The sequence below is a fragment of the Protopterus annectens genome, chromosome 4.part0, assembly GCF_019279795.1.
Source record: "Protopterus annectens isolate FY-2018-M chromosome 4.part0, PAN1.0, whole genome shotgun sequence".
Taxonomy (NCBI): Eukaryota; Metazoa; Chordata; order Ceratodontiformes; family Protopteridae; genus Protopterus; species Protopterus annectens.
Window position 1 is genome coordinate 468,080,978 of NC_056733.1, and position 18,235 is coordinate 468,099,212.

The 18,235-nt window shown below is 38.2% G+C and overlaps 1 protein-coding gene across 1 annotated transcript in view; it reads left to right on the forward strand.

The window, feature by feature from the left end:
• Positions 1 to 18,235, forward strand: part of LOC122799380 (glutathione S-transferase theta-1-like) — a 131,442-nt gene that overhangs the window by 15,277 nt on the left and 97,930 nt on the right. The window contains exon 3 of the mRNA XM_044068389.1: positions 8,032 to 8,182. Within this exon, the coding sequence (XP_043924324.1) occupies positions 8,032 to 8,182 (151 nt within the window). The remainder of the gene's footprint in view (positions 1 to 8,031; positions 8,183 to 18,235) is intronic.

Here is an 18,235-nt window from a genome sequence, read left to right on the forward strand (position 1 = left end):
TAAGAGGTCGGTTTAATTGCAATTCAAAATCAGTAGTATATTTAGCTAGTTGTCAGTCATGCCCCGCTTTTTACATAGGGAAAACTGACAGAAAGCTAAAGGAAAGGATATACGAACACACGTACAACATAAGGAAAAAGACTATCACTAATGCTTTAGCAAGACACTGTAATTCTCATTCATCCCATACTTTTTCTTTCAAAGTAATAGACCAGGTACTAGTAGATGAAAGAGGAGGACCTCAGCAACTATTATTAGAGAAAAAATAACTCATTTGGCAGTTAAAATTGAACTCATATTCGACACCAGGGCTGAATGAAGTTACCTCTTTATCATGTATTTTAAAGTTAAGAAGTTTGTTGAGGTAAAGCTGTTAAGACTCACCCACAAACAAGAGGACCCTCCTAGGTCTTTACTTATTTTTACATCTTCATATATATTTTTTTACATATTTATATATTATTTTCCTTATCACTTGTTTTATTAGATTTATATGTAAAAAAACCTCTATGTGCATTTTTTCTTAATATTAACATTCATCTATAGCGTAGAACAGGTTGTTCAATGTTAAACTATAGTGACAGCTGTAAATATTTCATAGTACATGTTTTGTTTATATTGATAGATAGCTATATCAAAAGGGAGTATATCAGTGTGTTGTTGATTTGATGTGCTTACTGCACTCTCTGTAGAACTCTGTGCTGTTTGTGACTATTGTCTTGAGGACTTTGTCCCTTTAAAAGTGCCTGCGATAAAGAAGACCCCACCTTTTTTGATAACGCTTTATTTATACAACATATGTTTTCTTGTTCATGGTAACAACCATCCAGTCTTCGTAGTATGGATATAATTTTTTCAGCCTATGTAGTTGAATTATTTTAGGTAAGGAAACACACTTCAGACAATATATGATGTACTTCTTTTGTTCATTAGAAGTACTTTTATTTTAAATATAGGTAGGTAGTTTAAGTGCTTATACATGTGTTTGTGAGGTTGATAGCCATTCCCGTGGTTATTTTAAGTTATTTAGTTTTGTTTCTTTTCCACACAGGTTGTCAACAACTTTCCATGATTTTTGTTCTTTATACTATTATGTTTTCACATTTGAATGTGTTGATTATTGAGACTATAAGAAGCTAAACAACATTATAGCGATCAGCTTCTTAATAGGAAGTAGGTGGCTAACTACTTCATTCACTGTTTTTTAGTTTGACTATCTTTTTGCCTTTAGTCATTCGGTGTTTCTTGTTATACGTTTTTATGATTTTTCTTGGTTCGATGACAATGAATAGAGGTGGTTATTAAGGCATGCTTTCTTGCTTTTGTGCCAACCTGATTTAAAGTGTGATTCAAGTGCATTATGAAGGACTAGCATAGATATGCTGGACCGTATGTTTATTTATTATTTTTTATATGTGCATTGTTGTGACAGTTTTTTTCTTTCTTTTTAAAGATTATAAGAACGTACGGGGACTTTGTGAACTGTTTACTCTGTTCATGACTGCAAATGTAGGACTGTTAGTGATTTTTATTCCATTTTATAAGCATTGTTTTCCAACTTGCAATATTTTGAAGTGTCTTTCAAAGTCGCTGCATCCTGCACTATTTGATGTGAGCAGTTTACGAACGCAACATTGATTACAGTAAACTATGATGTTATACGCCTTGTAATAAGACGCACTCCACAAATGTTTTTTCAACCTTTTTTTCTAGCTTTTATGTAGTTTATTTCACTTTATGGTAATGAATGTTTGGGTCTTTATATTAGGAATGTTTTTAAAGTACACTTGACTAATAACAGCTATAGGAGTCGCTCTTCTCTAAGGGCAATTGCAAGTGATTTTATAATTAAGCACTGATTTTTGGCCCCCTTTTTTTGCTATATAACAGTGTAAAAAGTGATTTTAACCTTGTCTGAAGAAGTCTTCCTACTAGGGAAGATGAAAAGCACTTCAGAATTGGATTAAAGCTCTGGATTACCCACTCGTTCGGTTTCTGTTTGTTGTGCTTTAACAGTTTGTTAGTTTCCGTTGAAGCTTAGTTTAGTGGAGAGGACTGTTACAATTTTTGATATAGACCTTTTGCTCACTATAGGAAATTTTGTTTGTGAGAGATGCAAATGTTTAACAAACGAGGAAGCCTCACTCTCATAGAAAAGACTGCGAGTTACAGACACTTCTCTATACCAACCCACACTAAAGTACCTTATGCTGAGGTTGTAAATGAATTCCTTACCAAAGCCTGTTAAACCTATGAAAACTAGGTCTCAGCAAAAATCCAACACTGCATCACCTTCTGGCACCCTTTCAGCAAAGAGTCACCAAAACATAGATCATCTCAAATCCAATACATAAGACATTCCACTCTAGAAATAAAATGCTTTAGTGTCTTTAGTCAGACACACCAATTCTCCAGGCACTAGGCTGGACAAAGGCAGGGTGACAGTGAATTGTCTTTCAGGTGCCAGTATCTCTGATATTTAAGACCTTTTCATCAAACAAATATGATGACATCATGGTGGTGGGCTACATGGGGGTGAACAGCTTGGGGCACAAAACATTGAGGGGTATGTAGAGAAATTTCAGAAATGTCCATGCATGTCGTAAATGGCAACAATCTGGTCCTTAATGGAATTCTTCCTACTCCAAAAATTATGCCTAGGTACAAAGAAAAGATAATTGGCTTCAATAATTGGCTAAAGAGTTGGTGTCATTTCAGGGAGATCCAGTATGTGCCAAGATGGTACAAGATGCTTGACGGTCCTACTTGCTTTGCAAAGAATGGCCTGCACCTCTCGTTCCAAGGCTTCTGCATATTTGGTAAAACCTCTGCTGTCCCGACGGTGCTTTATTTAGGCAGATTCCAACTGATGAGCATCCCAGCATAAGTAACATATATCCAAAACAGGATCACATCAGGGTGGCTCTGCCTAATGCCAGATGTGTCAACAACAGACTGCTTGTAGGTTCTCTTGCATTTGAAATGTATCCATATCCATGTAATTACTGAAACCTGGTTTAAATGTTTTAAAAGCACTTCCTTCGTACCTGTTTTTTGTGTGTACCATGTCTTCAGACCCAGTGGCAATTCTGGTGGCATTTCTGTATTTGTTAGGGACAATTTCACTTGCAGGCAGATTTCCAACTGCCCACAAAACTGAATTCACTGAGCTCCAAATAGCATTTAATAAGATCAGCTATCAGTTTATAGCCTGCAACAGGACACCCTCTATGTCCCCTGACAATCGTATTATAATTTCTGCTTTGAGGGGCTATGTTAAAAACAAGAAAACTGGTGTTCCATATTGCAAAACTCATACTTGGGGGACAACTATAATCCTCAACAGGTATGCTGATTTACAGTTTAAAAAAATAGTTTTCATGTGATGAAACCAATGAATTATTGCTGCGTAAGTGTAATTTCTTGTCTTTACTGCGATTCCATTATAATTTTCAGGTATTTGTGTGTGAGTGTGTGTGTGTGTGTGTGTGTATTTCATCATCATCCCTCTTTTTCACATTTCCTACATGGGGTTGGGGTGCCATATCAACTGTCACCATCTCTGTCTATTCAGTGCAATTCTCCTGCCTTCTTCGATGCTCATGACTGACTGTCACAGGTCTTCTCTTACACAATCCGTCCACCTCTTTGCTGGATGCCCTCATTTCCTCTTGACTTTTTCCTATCTGACTCAAATCTTTATCACCAGATTGCCTTCTGATTTTTGACACGTTTCTGAACCACCAGAATCTGTTCTTTAACTTTTTCTTCAGTTGGGGCTACTTTGGCTTTTGCTCTGATGTCCTTATTTCTTCATCTGCCCCACAGTGTGCATTATACCATCCATCTCAGGCACTTCATTTCTGTCACCTCTAATTTCCTCAGCTGCTCTGCCTTTACTGCCCATGTTTCTGTATCACACAGTAGTACTAGTTGCACCACTGTTTTGTACACCTTACTTTCCAGCTTCTGTGGCATTCTACCCCTGACATACTGTATCAGTTGGCTGTAGCCCCTCTGATTCTACCCTTGAGCTCATCATTCAGACTTCCCTTCTCCTCAACCATCCCTTTTCAAACACTTGAAGCTGTTAACCTGTCCCACTGTCTTTTCTTCTATCTCATTTCAGTTTCTTCTGATTTCTGTTATTTGCTGCACTTGCAACTGTCTAATCTGTGCTGCTTCATCTCATGTGCCTTCAGTTTTCCATTCCATTCCAATATTCTTTGATGAAGTTCTTGCTTATTCTGCCTGTGATGCCAAATCTTATGCATACAGCAACTTTGTTGATGTCTCCCATCCAATCTGTTTGCTAGTGTAGTCCATCAGCAGTATGAATAGCAGAGGACTCTGAACAGAATCCTAATGCACCTCCAGTCCCACTGGGAACCACTCTGTGATACTGAACACTGTTCATACTTGAGTCATTGGGTTCCTGTACATAGCTTGCTCTAATTCTTCCAATGTTTCCAGGACTTTGAACCACTGCAGGATTGCCCAAATCAGCTTTCTTGGGAACGTCATGCGTTCTCCAAGTCTAGGAACGCCTAGCTGGACTCTTTCCTCATCTCTAACTCCTTCTCAGCTCTGTGTCTCACTGCAAACAGTGTGTTCGTTGTGCTGCATCCTGATCTGAATCCAAACTGCTCATCTCCCATCTTATGTTCTGCTACTCTGCGTATTCATTTGTCAGTCTTCTTGAGTACTTTCATGCAGTGTGATAGGAGTTTGATACCTCTGTACTGTCCACAGTTCTAAATGTCCAAATGTCCCTTTTGTTCTTGAACAGAGCACTAATATGCTTATTCTTCAGTCGTCTAGAATGCACCTTTCTGTCCACATTGATGTGAGTACCATCAGGAGCAGTCTCTTTCCTATCTCATCCTACATCTTTGTCATAACTGTGACCTCATCTGAGCCTGCTGCTTTCTTTGACATCATTTTTCTTAGTGTTGTTCTTACTGCTTCTAAAATGGATTCTTCATCTTCTTTCATTGTAGGCCGTGTCTGGGACAGTACAGCTTCTGTGGTGTTTTCTTCATCCAGAAGCTGCTGGAATTACTACTCCTATCTGCCTTCGATGTCCTGTGCACTGGTGAATAGGTTGTTGCTGGCATCCCTTATGAAGAGTGTCTATCTTTTTATTTATGTCTTTGTCTTGCACCCTGGTAGAATTTCATTGTGCCATCCAATGAGTCACTTTTCAGAAGTTGGTAGTGCCTATGATGGATTGTTCTTTGATACAGCAGCTCCTCTCTTAGCTTGTTTGTTAGCCAACCAGTATTTCTTTCTAGCCTATACCATCTTTTCTGTCTCCCACGTTTTACTGCACTCCTTTCTTTTGATGACTTCCTGGACTTCTGCATTCCACCAGCACCTTTCCTTGTGCACTTTGTTTCCATATCCGGCTTAGCTGCATATCTGTTCTGTAGTTCTCACACATGCTGTTCTCAGGCACTGGCATTCTTCTAAAACTCCACCTATTTCCTCTTCTTCTTGAAGTGCTAAGAGTCCTGATTAGTGCCTTGAACTGTTGTGTTCTCTCCAGTCAACTAACTTACAGGTCTTCAGCTTGGTCCCTGTTGACCTTAGGGCCTTCTCGGACCACTGCCTGCAGCTGATTGTGGCAACCGGTGGTTTATGCTGTGGGCCAACTGTTTCACTGGGCATGAGTTTGTAATAGCTGATTCTACCCCAGTGCTCTTTCCTTGCTAGGAGGAAGTTTACCTAGGTTGTATGTTGGCCACTCTTGTGTGTGATCTTTTGACTGTTTCTCTTGCTGAACCATGTGTTGGCCACTATCGAGCAATTTGCCAGACAGAAGTCTAGAATGGCCTCTTCTCCTTTATTCTTGTTGCCCCCACCAAGGCAGTCCTTGTATCCTGTTCTATCTGTCCCAATATGTGCATTCAGGTCACACATTATCAACACCAATTCAAGTTGTTTTGCTTTAGCTACTAGGTCCTGCTGTCCGAATGCAATCTTTTCTTCACTTCTTCACTATCACAATCCTGCTGTGTAAGCTGAGATTATGAATACTGCCCTATCGTTAGGCTGATTGCCATGAGTCTGTCACCAGTTCTGATGACATCCTTTACTGTCTTCTGAAGCTTCTCCCTCACCACAATCCCCACACGTTTTCTAGCCTGTTCTCCTCTTGAGTAGTAAACTTTGGATCCCGAACCAAGTGGCTTCGCTGTACTGCCCCTCCCCCTTAGGATGTCCAGCCTCCCCCTTACCATCATGTCATCCACTTCCAAGCTGCATCCTGTCAGTGAACCTTCACTGAGTGTAGCAAGTTTTAGTTCATGTTTGGCAGGTTCATTGGTTTTATGTCCAGCTTTTGCTCAACACAGCTATCCTAGGTAATCCAAGCTGGGCAACTGGACACCAACAAGCCAGTAGCTTATTGACCCAAGGCTGCTGGGCTTTATGGCAAGCAGACACTGACCAGTAGGGGCACATACACCCCTCCCACTGTTAGCATGGGTCCCTGGCATAGGTTGGAGTAGGCAGTGTCCTCAACTCTCTTATCACCAGCAAATGCTTATTTGGCGACATTAGTCAGCATGACTATTTTACATCAACGAGTAGGGCTCTGTAATCCTTGTTCAACTATCTTGAGGATACTGTGCTTCATAGAAGATGCCCAAAGCAGTTGGTCTATACAACCCCTCCCCCCTGTAGGGCACCATCTAGAGTCTGTGCTGCCCACAACTCCATTTTTGGGTGAGTTTAAGATGGAAACACTCAGATGTTCTTGGGAGCTCCTGCCCACACACCCACACACCACTCGCGCACACACACACACACACACACATATATATATATATATATATATATATATATATATATATATATATGTATGTGTGTGTGTGTATGTTTGTGTATAATATATAGATATCTATATATAAAGAGAATTTATGCAAAATTAAAGCTGATTCTGTGCACAATACACTCACTAAATTTAGCTGACTAGTATTATAAGAATTACAGGTTATGGGGAATTACTGCTTTGGCTTAAAATGCCAGATTCTGTGAAAATCCCATGTTTTTCCAGTACTTGGCTCATATTTGGAATTTATAGGTATTTTTTTCATTGAAAATAGAAAATCAGAGTTCCTGCTCATCAACTTCATCAGTTTAGTGACCATAACTCTGCTGCTTGGCACAGGGAAAATTGAACTGTGATCAGCAGGAAAATGTATATACTATTTGCAGGACTTTGGTAAATAGTATATACATTTTCCTGCTGATCACAGTTCAGTTTTCCCTGTGCCAAGCAGCAGAGTTATGGTCACTAAACTGATGAAGTTGATGAGCAGGAACTCTGATTTTTTTATTTTCAATGAAAAAATACCTATAAATTCCAAATATGAGCCAATTACTGGAAAAAAAACATGGGATTTTCTGCCCCGCGGTGGTGGTGCTGCAGTAGCGTTGTCGCCTCACAGTAAGATGCTGTCTGGTTCGATTCTCAGCTAGAGCGTCTTCTGCGTGGAGACATGCGTGAATGGGCGTACCTTCGTTGAAGGTTGTGCGTCAGGGCTGGTAACTTGGCACGTAAAAATCAACTACCAGTCATTAGCGGACCAGAGTTCCGCTGTGGCGACCCCTAACCGGGAAAAGCCGAAAGACACAAACAAACAAACATTTGCAGGACTTTGGTATCTCAGAATATTTCCCCTACTCGAAGGTTATAGTGATCTTGGAGTTATGGCATACAGAATCAAGATGGGTGTAAAACTGTTCTCACACCATTTAAGATTTGCCTAAAATCAAAGTATCATTATTTTTTTAAATCTTACAACATTTGTGAACATACTTGTGGTGTTCTGTCACTGCTGTTTTCTATTTGGATTTTGTTGCTTAGATTTGTTTAAGCTGTTAAGTATGTTCTCTGGTTTTATTTATCCCATGCCGTGCAGCTAACAAGTCTTACATTTTGCACACCAAAATAGTTAGAAAAATATCGTACTAAAAGTGTTATTAGATAAGAAATTTTAAGTCTGTTCAATTTTTCTCTTATAGTGATGCTATTTTAAAGTATTTGGCGACAAAAGAGGGCATTCCTGACCACTGGTACCCTTGTGAGCCTCAGCACAGAGCAAAAGTAGACGAGTACACTGCTTGGCATCATACCAACACTAGAATACATGCTGCCAAGGTATTTATACATGAGGTAAGGTGCTATATTCATCATATTCCTGTAATGAAGAATATAAAAGCATAAAACTGCTTCCTATACAACTCGCAGTGAAGTAGAAGTGCTTAGAAGAGTAATTGCATGCAAGATTTCATACAATAATTCTAACAAATAATGTGGTATGATGAGGCATCACATAGATGATGATGATGAAGAATTTTACTAGTGTCACTTTTGTTTAGCATATTTCTTAGAAATAATATCCCTAAAACAGTTCTCATTTGTAAAATATATTGGGGAAAAATATCTGAAGATGTATTATTTTATTCAATATGTTACTGAAATTTTGGTGTCATGTAATATTTTTACAGTTTTACATTCACGAAATGCTGGATTTGATGTAGTGGGGTGGAAGGATACAGTGGCCTCCTGTGTAGAATTTCACAGACTCATTTACTGTAATTTGGTTAGTTAACCAGTTAGGGTCACTGCCAGTTGAGTGTTGCTCTCATTATCTACAGCAGATGGTAGGATGATGCTTTGGTAGTAGCAGCCACATTGTTTTCTGTATAGCTTAGTCGTCTGTCATGCTGTATCTATCAACACCTGGAATCTGCTCTTGCACGGGCACTGCAGCAGGCATTGTATGGCCCACTGCTGCATGTCGTTGCACACTTCTGCTGGCTACAACAGTGAACTTCCATATTGGGATGATACGTTGGTGATTATAGAATCTGTAGATTACCACGCTGTTGCTATGAGAGTACAGACATTTCAAATGTATCGCAGCATTGCTGCATCATACCTGCTGTTGGCAACCAGTGTAAACATATTTTTCTATAGTGCTTTGTATATGTTGTTCCCTAATCAGTGTAAACTTGTTTTCCAAATTACCTTGCGGATTACTGCTGCTTTTTGTGTGACACCTGTACCTGTCTCATCACATTGATGTAATACTTTGTGGCATCTGTGCCTGTCATTCCTAGATGTAAATACTGTGTGATGTCCAAGTAAATCCTGTTTTGACAAATTACTTAGCAGCATCCGTGCTGTTTGAGTTATGCTGTTTTAATACTTCTTTTTTCACTTGTGAGTACTGTTACTGTTGTATTCTTGCTTGAACCTGCATACTTTTATTCTATAATATCACTATCTTTTCACCTGCTGTACCTAACAAAACTGTGAGCTTACCTGTACTTGCACACCTTTTACAGCTTTTACTACTATTAAGACACTCAGCATACTTTATACGTGTTTTTGCCTAGCATGTTAAGATGCCAGCAAAGTTACAAAATGTAACCATTAAGGTATAAACCAAGTTAATTAAAGCTTATTTTAACTACTGTTTTTTGTAGCTTGTACCTGGTCAACGTATCATCCCAATATGGAAGTTCACTGTTGTAGCCAGTCTTTTAGCACTTGATATTATTTGACAATGTAGCTTCTGCCTGGCTTACTGATAACCAGGTACTGCTAGATCAACATTGTAAAATTTGTTTAAGGTGTAAGTGCCTGTACAACCTGGAAGCTCCCCTGTCACCCAAACAAATCGATAAATTTCACATCAGCCTACTCCTAGCTCTGCATGCATGCATCATGCCCACATATGTTGCAGTTGTTAATAAGTCACTCTCTAAGCCTTCTAGAAAATAACAAAACCCATACCTCAACAGCACCACAGTCTTCCAGCACACACAATATAAAGTCAGTCAACACAGGAAAGCATAAGTTAGCAGAGACTTGTACCATCTACTTTCTATAAATCTGTAGACACAAATGCAGATGTCTTAGTAACTGGTGACTCCATTATTAGGCGCAAAGATTCTGTTCCACCAGGCTGGATAAGAATGGGGTGAGAAACAGATGTTTTCCTGGTGCTAGGATCCATGACATTAAGATGGCTCTAAAATCCATAAAATCAGATCAGTACAACTTTGACATGATGGTGACCCATGCAGGTGTGAATTATTTGTGGCATTCAATCCAAATGGACATGCAGAGCAATATGATGAATATTGCATGAAAGTTTAGAATGTTCTCCACATCCAAAGAAAAGATAATTGGCTTTAATAGCCGGATAAATAGCTGGTGTCAATCTGGAGGGATCCAGTATGTGTCTGCTTGTGACAGGATGACTGACAGGCCTTTTCCTTTTATGTAATGGTTTCTAAATTAGTGGCCAAAGCTTTAGCTGCTTCCATAATGCAATACTCAGTTGATCTCAGTCCTGATATATATATATATATATATATAGTGGTATATATTGCAGTATAGTGAAGTGGGATATTTGCCCTTTCCTCACTGTAGTGCGACCTTGGAGTAGGAATATATATTTAGTGGGGGGGGCACAGCCCCCCACAATACAAAATTCGATGTTATGATTATTCGCTCATATGAGCATTTGAGAGATTGCGTTTTTGTTTATCTGACATAGACCCATATATATATATATATATATATATATATATATATATATATATATATATATATATATATATATATATATATATATATATATAAAATGTGTATGTATTTGTGTGTGTATGTATATATATATATATATATATATATATATATATATATATATATATATATATATATATATATATGTGTGTGTGTGTGTGTGTGTGTGTGTATATATATATATATATATATATATATATATATATATATATATATATATATATGTGTGTGTATATAAATATATATGTGTGTGTGTGTGTATATATATATATATATATATATATATATATATATATATATATATATATATATATATATATATATGTGTGTGTGTGTGTATGGATATGAGTGCTTCAACAAAGTATTAGTTTAAGGGTGTGCACACTTAAGCAACCAGATTATTGTACATTTTTTTAATTTTTTATATTTTCCCCCTAACAGATTTCTTTTTCAATTGAATTGTGCAGGTTATAGGTCAGATTAAAGATGTGAAAAGTTTTGAAATTATTTATTGTGGTCTCATTTTTTTCTATATCACAAAAAAATGGCATGTTAACAGGGGTGTGTAAACTTTTTATATCCACTGTGTGTGTGTGTGTGTATATATATATATATATATATATATATATATATATATATATATATATATGTGTGTGTGTGTGTGTGTGTGTGTGTGTGTGTGTGTGGTACTAGGCTATTCACCCTAGAGCCTATACAAGCCTAGCCAAAAAAGGTACCCTGGCTTTCGCCACCCAAGAAAATTATTTTCCTGTGCCCCTGTCAAGCAGAACTACAGAAGTGATCCCGGGGTGAATTTCCTATTACCCATCCAGTCATCAAGATTTTTCTTGAAGAGTGCTATAGGTTCATAGGTAGGTACTAGGCTATTGGCCCTAGTGCCAATTTGTGTGTGTGTGTGTGTGTGTGTGTGTGTGTGTGTGTGTGTGTTTTATTTATATATATATATATATATATATATATATATATATATATATATATATACATATTCTTAATTAGACCGAGTAGAAATTATGAAGAAATCATAATAAATGCATATAAACTTCATATGGAGAAATAACTACACAAAAATAAAAAATGAATGAACTGACGAATGTATCCCACAGTGATAGATTAAGCTTTCGTCCCTTTATTCAGTATCGGAACATCATCAGAATGGATCAAATGTCAAGTGGCAAAGTATATAATAAACATAACATGCTCATGAATATTTACAAATAAAGAAGCTAGCCAGTAGTAATAAACACTAGTATGTACACATATGCATATGGTCAAACCTTAATCCTACATTTCACAAAACAGAATTATAAACCAGAGCTCAGACAATATATGATATTCAGTCAAATGAGTTTTCAGTATTTTGAAAATTAGGTGATTTGGTCTCGGTGAAATGAAAGTCAGTCAAATGGGTTTTAGGTGATGTGAAGTAGACCCATATATATGTGTGTATGTGGTGTGTGTGTATGTATATGTATGTATGTGTATATATATATATATATATATATATATATATATATATATATATATATATATATATGTATATAAATGTGTGTGTGCATATATGTATGTATATAAATATATAGATTTACTATTAAAATCCTGAAAGCAGATGTTCTGCAAATGGGATATTGGACAGCAGATAGTCGGTTAGTTAGCAGGGGGTGTGGGGGTCACAGCTCCTCACAGGGGTTGCAGGGGGGCTTGCTCCCCTGCAAAGATGTGATGTAACTTTCTCACTGTATTTTTTGCATTTGACATTAACATCGACTCTTTAGTTGTCAAGTATATGAGTCAGTGTTGTGAGCACAGTTTATTTTATGATTAGAGGATTCCTTTCGTGTTTATGACTAGGAATACAGTTGTTTTGCAACATTTTAATAGTCAACCATACATGCGTGTGTGTTTGTGTGTATATGTATATACTTTACTGGAAAACCTCACCCAGATTCTGGCACAACTTGCTTTGAGGGTTAGTTTGCTTTTGCTTTCTTGTATGTTGTATTACTCTATTGTCTTCTTCTGTTTTGTATACTGTGATTTGTTTTCTTTACACTGTGTTTTTCATGTAGTCTGTTGTTAATTGCATATTAGAACTTGGAAAGAGACCAGAGCTGTGTCTCCTGGGAGTCGCACAGAAATTGGAACAGGTCAATTAAGGAGTTGCACAGAAGTTAGAACAGGTTAATTAAGTTTAATTGTCTCTGAACTTAGGGCTGTTAAATTGCGTTACCAGCAGGTACACAGATTAACTGTACAACTGTATAGTAATATGCAGAAAAGCTTATTGAAACAGGCTGGCCAAGCACTTCTGTGAGATTTTATTACATTTTCTTTATAACACAGATCACTGTCAGATGCACTGCAGTTCCTCAGCTGACTCGGATTACAAAATGTCCACCAAAAAGTCTTATACAACCTCTTTTTTAGTTTCAAAACTTTGCCCTTGATGAAAATGTTCTTTTCCTCTATTGAAGTCTTCTTTGTCTGCATTCTTATCTCATCCAGAGAAAACCGGTTTCTTTGGCAAGCAGAAATGTTATTTCATTGATAGGACAGTCTATAATTTTTTATGCTGTGTTAGCCATTTCTCTTTAACAAATTCATTCTCTTGAATATCTGTACACATTCAACTGTTTATGATATTTCAACAAGCCTTTATTGTTAAAGCCATTTGTTACATAAACATTCAGAAGTATAATACTTTTTGTTCCACACAACCACGTTCTGTTAAGCTAATCACGCTTGTTTACTGCATATTTCTTTTCTGCACTTGAGATGCTGTGTTCTAAAAATATCACACTGTTACTATGATTACCAAACCTCTGTTACTGTGAAGGAAAACATTTCTACCAAAGTGTATATATTTTTCTATCAAATACATGTTATTGGTACAAGGGAAACCAGTTTTACTTTATATAATTCTGTCAAAGGGTGGCACTACAAACTAAATCTTCTATATAAGGGGTAAAATAAAACATCTCAAATATTTTATTTTACTTTTTATTTTTACATTTGTTAACCGGGTTAGTCTGTCTGGGTTCTTAGAAGCCCTTTTTCAGTAGAGACCCGAGGAGAAAAGCTCCCAAAAAAAAAAAAGGTTTAAGTAAACAAATAGTAAGAACAAGATAAACACAGATCGCATTTTAAGTATACATACTTCTGAAGTAATTACATAACATGGAATAAAGGAATATATAGAATGGATAGAAATACAATACAATACAATACATATATGGAAATTTTCACGTAGTCACCCAGACTGTGCTACAGTTTGCTGTGAGGGAAAGGTTAGTTTGCTTTTGCTTTCTTGTATTTTGTATTACTTTATCACCTGCTTCTATTTTGTATACTGTGATTTGTTTTCTTTACACGTTTTACTTTTATTCTACTTTTAATTGCGTATTAAAACTTGGAAAGAGACCACAGCTGTGTCTCTTGTGAGTTGCACAGAAATTAGAACTGGTCAGTAAGGGTTAATTATCTGTGAACTGAGGGCTGGAGCTAAGAACTAAACCTTCTGTTTAAGGGATTGCAGTCTTCATTAGGCAGAGCCCCTCACTAACGCTCTTCAAGAGAAACCTTGATGAGTGGATGGAAAACAGAAAATTTACCCCGGAGATCACTGCAGTGGCTCTCCTGGACAGAGGCACAGGGAACTAATCTAAGGGGGGCGGCGAAAGCCAACACATTCTGGCTAGGCTTATAGATGCCCTCGGGCAGATAGCCTAGTACTTACCTATGAGCTTAAGGGGTAAAATAAAACATCTCAAAGCTTTACTGGAAAAGCTCACCCAGACTCTGACACAACCTGCCGAGAGGGGAAGGTTAGTTTGCTTTTGCTTTCTTGTGTTTTGTATTATTACTTTGCCATGTATTTTATATATTGTCATTTGTTTTCTTTATACTGTGTTTAACTTGTATTCTGCTTTTAATTGCATATTAAAGCTTGGAACGAGACCACACCGGTGTTTCTTGTGAGTCGCACAGATTTTTATATTACATTTTTTCCTATCCTCCCACCCTGTTGTGTTCTTAAACAGAATTGTCTTTCTAGTTGCCTGCCCCTTATGTTAATTTGACCACGTCTCCTTCTTTCCCCCCTTTCAATAGTTATTCTGGGTAAGCACAAAATTATCATTTTGTAAAATCACTCCCCTTCAACTATTTAAATTTATTGGCAATTCCACTGTATTCCATAACACCAGAATACACAAGTGCGCACCCCCTTTCAATCTATCTTGCTGTTTTAAAATTAGTGTCTCTCCACTTAAGACAGCTAAAGATGAAGTTACTTCTTTTTTCATATCTAACTGCTTAGTGCACACTGCATTGCTTAGGATATCAACCCATTTTTTTTTCATCTTACCTTTAAACATCTATTGAAGGCCACCAGTTATTGGAGAGTTACATTATGCCTCTTAGTAGTCATTTTTGGATTAGTGCTTCTGTTTTCTCCTGGTGAGAGAAGGAGCACAGAGACATTATTTCCTGGAAACTGCTGATCACCAGAAAACCTAATAACTGTTTCATAGGTGACACCTTGGAATTTGTGCTTATATTCTACTTCTGGAGAGAGAAGGAGCAGAGTGCATTGATTCTTGACTGTTTCTGGTTGGGCAATGAGTGTCTGTGCTTGACATTCCTGATTCATCTGGTTGCTATTCTAGACATTTATCAGGAAAAGGCTACAACAACCCTAGAGACCCTTGTATCATCTGGGATAAGACTGTGGATTACCAAACAGGCTGAGGCCTGCCTCTTATTTTGGGATTGATGCTAATGTTTTGCTTCTGGTGAGAGAAGAAGCAAAGGAGCACTGTATCCAGAAGAGTGAAGCTGTGGGGTGAGAACAGCCATAGTAGTAGTAGCCATTCCCTCGACTCCCACCTTTTCATCATTCTTGACAAGCTAAATTCTTTGTTTTCAGTAAGTACTGCTTGATTTGTTTCTTTCTTCAGAATATCTGCCTAAATATTTCATCCTTAAATTTTCAGGATCTATGTATTAGTTTCCCCTCAAGCATTTGGCACTGCTCTGTTCAGATACAGACACCTGTAGTGACATTTTTCCTGTAAAAGCACGCTTGAAATGTCACCAGTGCCTAACTGCACACAGGACAACTAGTTTGCCGTGACGAGCACTGTCTCCAGAGTTGCAAACTGGATACACCTGACATTGCTTTATATTCTCACTCCAACTTTGTAATCAATAAAAAGGATCATTTAAATATACCTTCTTAAACCACAAAGACCTAGACAAAGTACACGTAACAAATACCCTCAGCAGTCCCGAATGCAATCTTTCAAAACAACACCCACATCACCACATACAGCCACATCTCATGGAGCCTCTACCAGTAAGCCCATAAGGCAGGCCACCACACAGTCTGGCCATTGGAGACTCCATTGTGAGACACACTGATGTCCCTGTCACCAGGCTGAGTAAGGAGAAAGTCATGGTAAGTTGCTTATCAGGGACTGGGATCTGCCACATATTGCATGCACTTAGGCCATTGGACCACAACTACCAGTATATCTTGATCATGGTTCATGTGGGTGTAAATGACCTGAGATGTACCTCCCTAGACTGTATGAAGAGAGACATTATGGAGTTCTCGGAATGTGTGTTTCAGGCTGGTATGAGCCTAGCACTGAGCAGCATTTTTCCTTCTCCAAGGATGATGCCACAATATGAACAAAAGATGACTGACTTTAATAATTGTCTTAGTTTCTGGTGTCATTCTGAAGGGGTACTTGGTTGTGCTGGGGTGCAGTATTTGTCAGCATGGAAGGAGATGGTCAACAGACCATGGTGTTTTGCCAGGGATGGTTTGCATCTCTGTCCTCTAGGCTTTCGAATATTAGCTAAAACATTGTCTTCCCCATGGTGCTTTTTTTAGGCAATGCCAAACTGAAAGTCCTTCCAACATAGCAAATCAAAACCAAGTAAATCTAACGTATTACTGCTCAGTGCTAGGAGTCTAAACAAAAAACTCCCTAGAAGCTCTCTTCCCCGTAGAGAATGCTTACATCTGTGCGGTCACTGAGACATGGTTTAAAGCCACGGAGAGCAATCCAACAGTGCAAGGTTATAATGTCTTCAACACATTTAGAACAGCTACTACATAGACAGGGACTAAAGGTGGAGGTGTCTCAGTTTACATCAAAAATAAATATACCTCAAGGCTAGTCAAACAGGACAATGCACTTGAGCTCCTCCATGTTCAAATCTCCATAAGCAAAATCCAATAGCACTTCCTTGGGAGCTATAGGTCCCCCTGTCTGACCCAGGAAACACATACCATATATTTAAACTTATTGGAAACGCTCGCCATCCAACCCAATACTATATTCATGGGTGACTTTAATTACCCTACTATAAACTGGGAGTTCTATATGACACCACATGTACAGGCTGGATTTTGTAAACACAAAGTCCCTGGACTAGATTATCAATACACCAGCCAGGGGTGAAACCATACTGGAATCTGGTCCTCACTAATATGGGAGAGTGCTGCACACATCCTACTGTAATGTCTTCCCTGGTAAGATTAGACCAGAAAGTGATCTCCTTTTTGAAGTAAAAATTAAAACCTGGACCCCCAGCTAAATCTGGAATATTCAGGAACTGTTCTAAGGCTAACTTCCTGCTATTAAGTGATAAGCTGGCAAAATTTCAAGCCCCATGAAAACCTGAAAACACTGCTGCCTATGCAGAACTGTTCACAGAAACCCTTTACAAGCATGTTAATAGCTGCGTAGAGGCAGCTGTACCCACCAGGAAGAAGTACAGAATTAACTCAAAAACAAGCCACCCGGGTGGAATCACAACATCAGTAGGCTGCATAACAGAAAGAAGAACATTATGGCAAAAATTAGGAGGTGCAGCACCCAGCAGGATAAAAGCACTCTCACCAAACTAAACAAACAACTCAGTCCATCAATGCCAAATTTAGGTAAATATGGCCTACCAGGCCAAGGACAACCACAAGGCATTTTTTATCTATATCCCCAACCTCAAAGGCAATGCACAGTTGTGTGCAGAGCTCATTGTAAATGGAGCCACCTATACTGAGCTAGAAGATATAGCAAACCTACTGGCTGATTAAATTCAGCTCAACTTTACCCCTCTCCCCTCTCAACCTTCCCTCAGGTAATACCATCAAATATAACTCCCCCTGCAAACGGCACCAGAATCACCTGTTCTAAAGACTTGAACCTTGCCTGTGATATAAATGGGACCTGCTGGAGAGACGTGTATGTGTCCCAGAGATCACCCCATTCTGGAACAGGCTCCCCATCCATGTGAAGCAGAGTTCCTCCCTAAGCTAATTCAAGAGCAACTTGGACAATTGGATGGGGAACCACTGGGTCTACACTTAGCGGGGTGCTGTCTATAATGTAATTAGCACTGATATCAGCTTTCCCAAAGGGAATAATAATGCATTTGTTTTGCATTTAGGTTTAATCTGCGGCTTTGGCACCAATCATTTGTCTGCAGTATATTAATATAATTGGGGGAGTTTGTGATTGCTCCCAATTTGCAATTGTCAGTTAACTTGGACAGCCAGAGGCCGTCCAAGTTTGACTGGACTTCTGGGAAATGAAT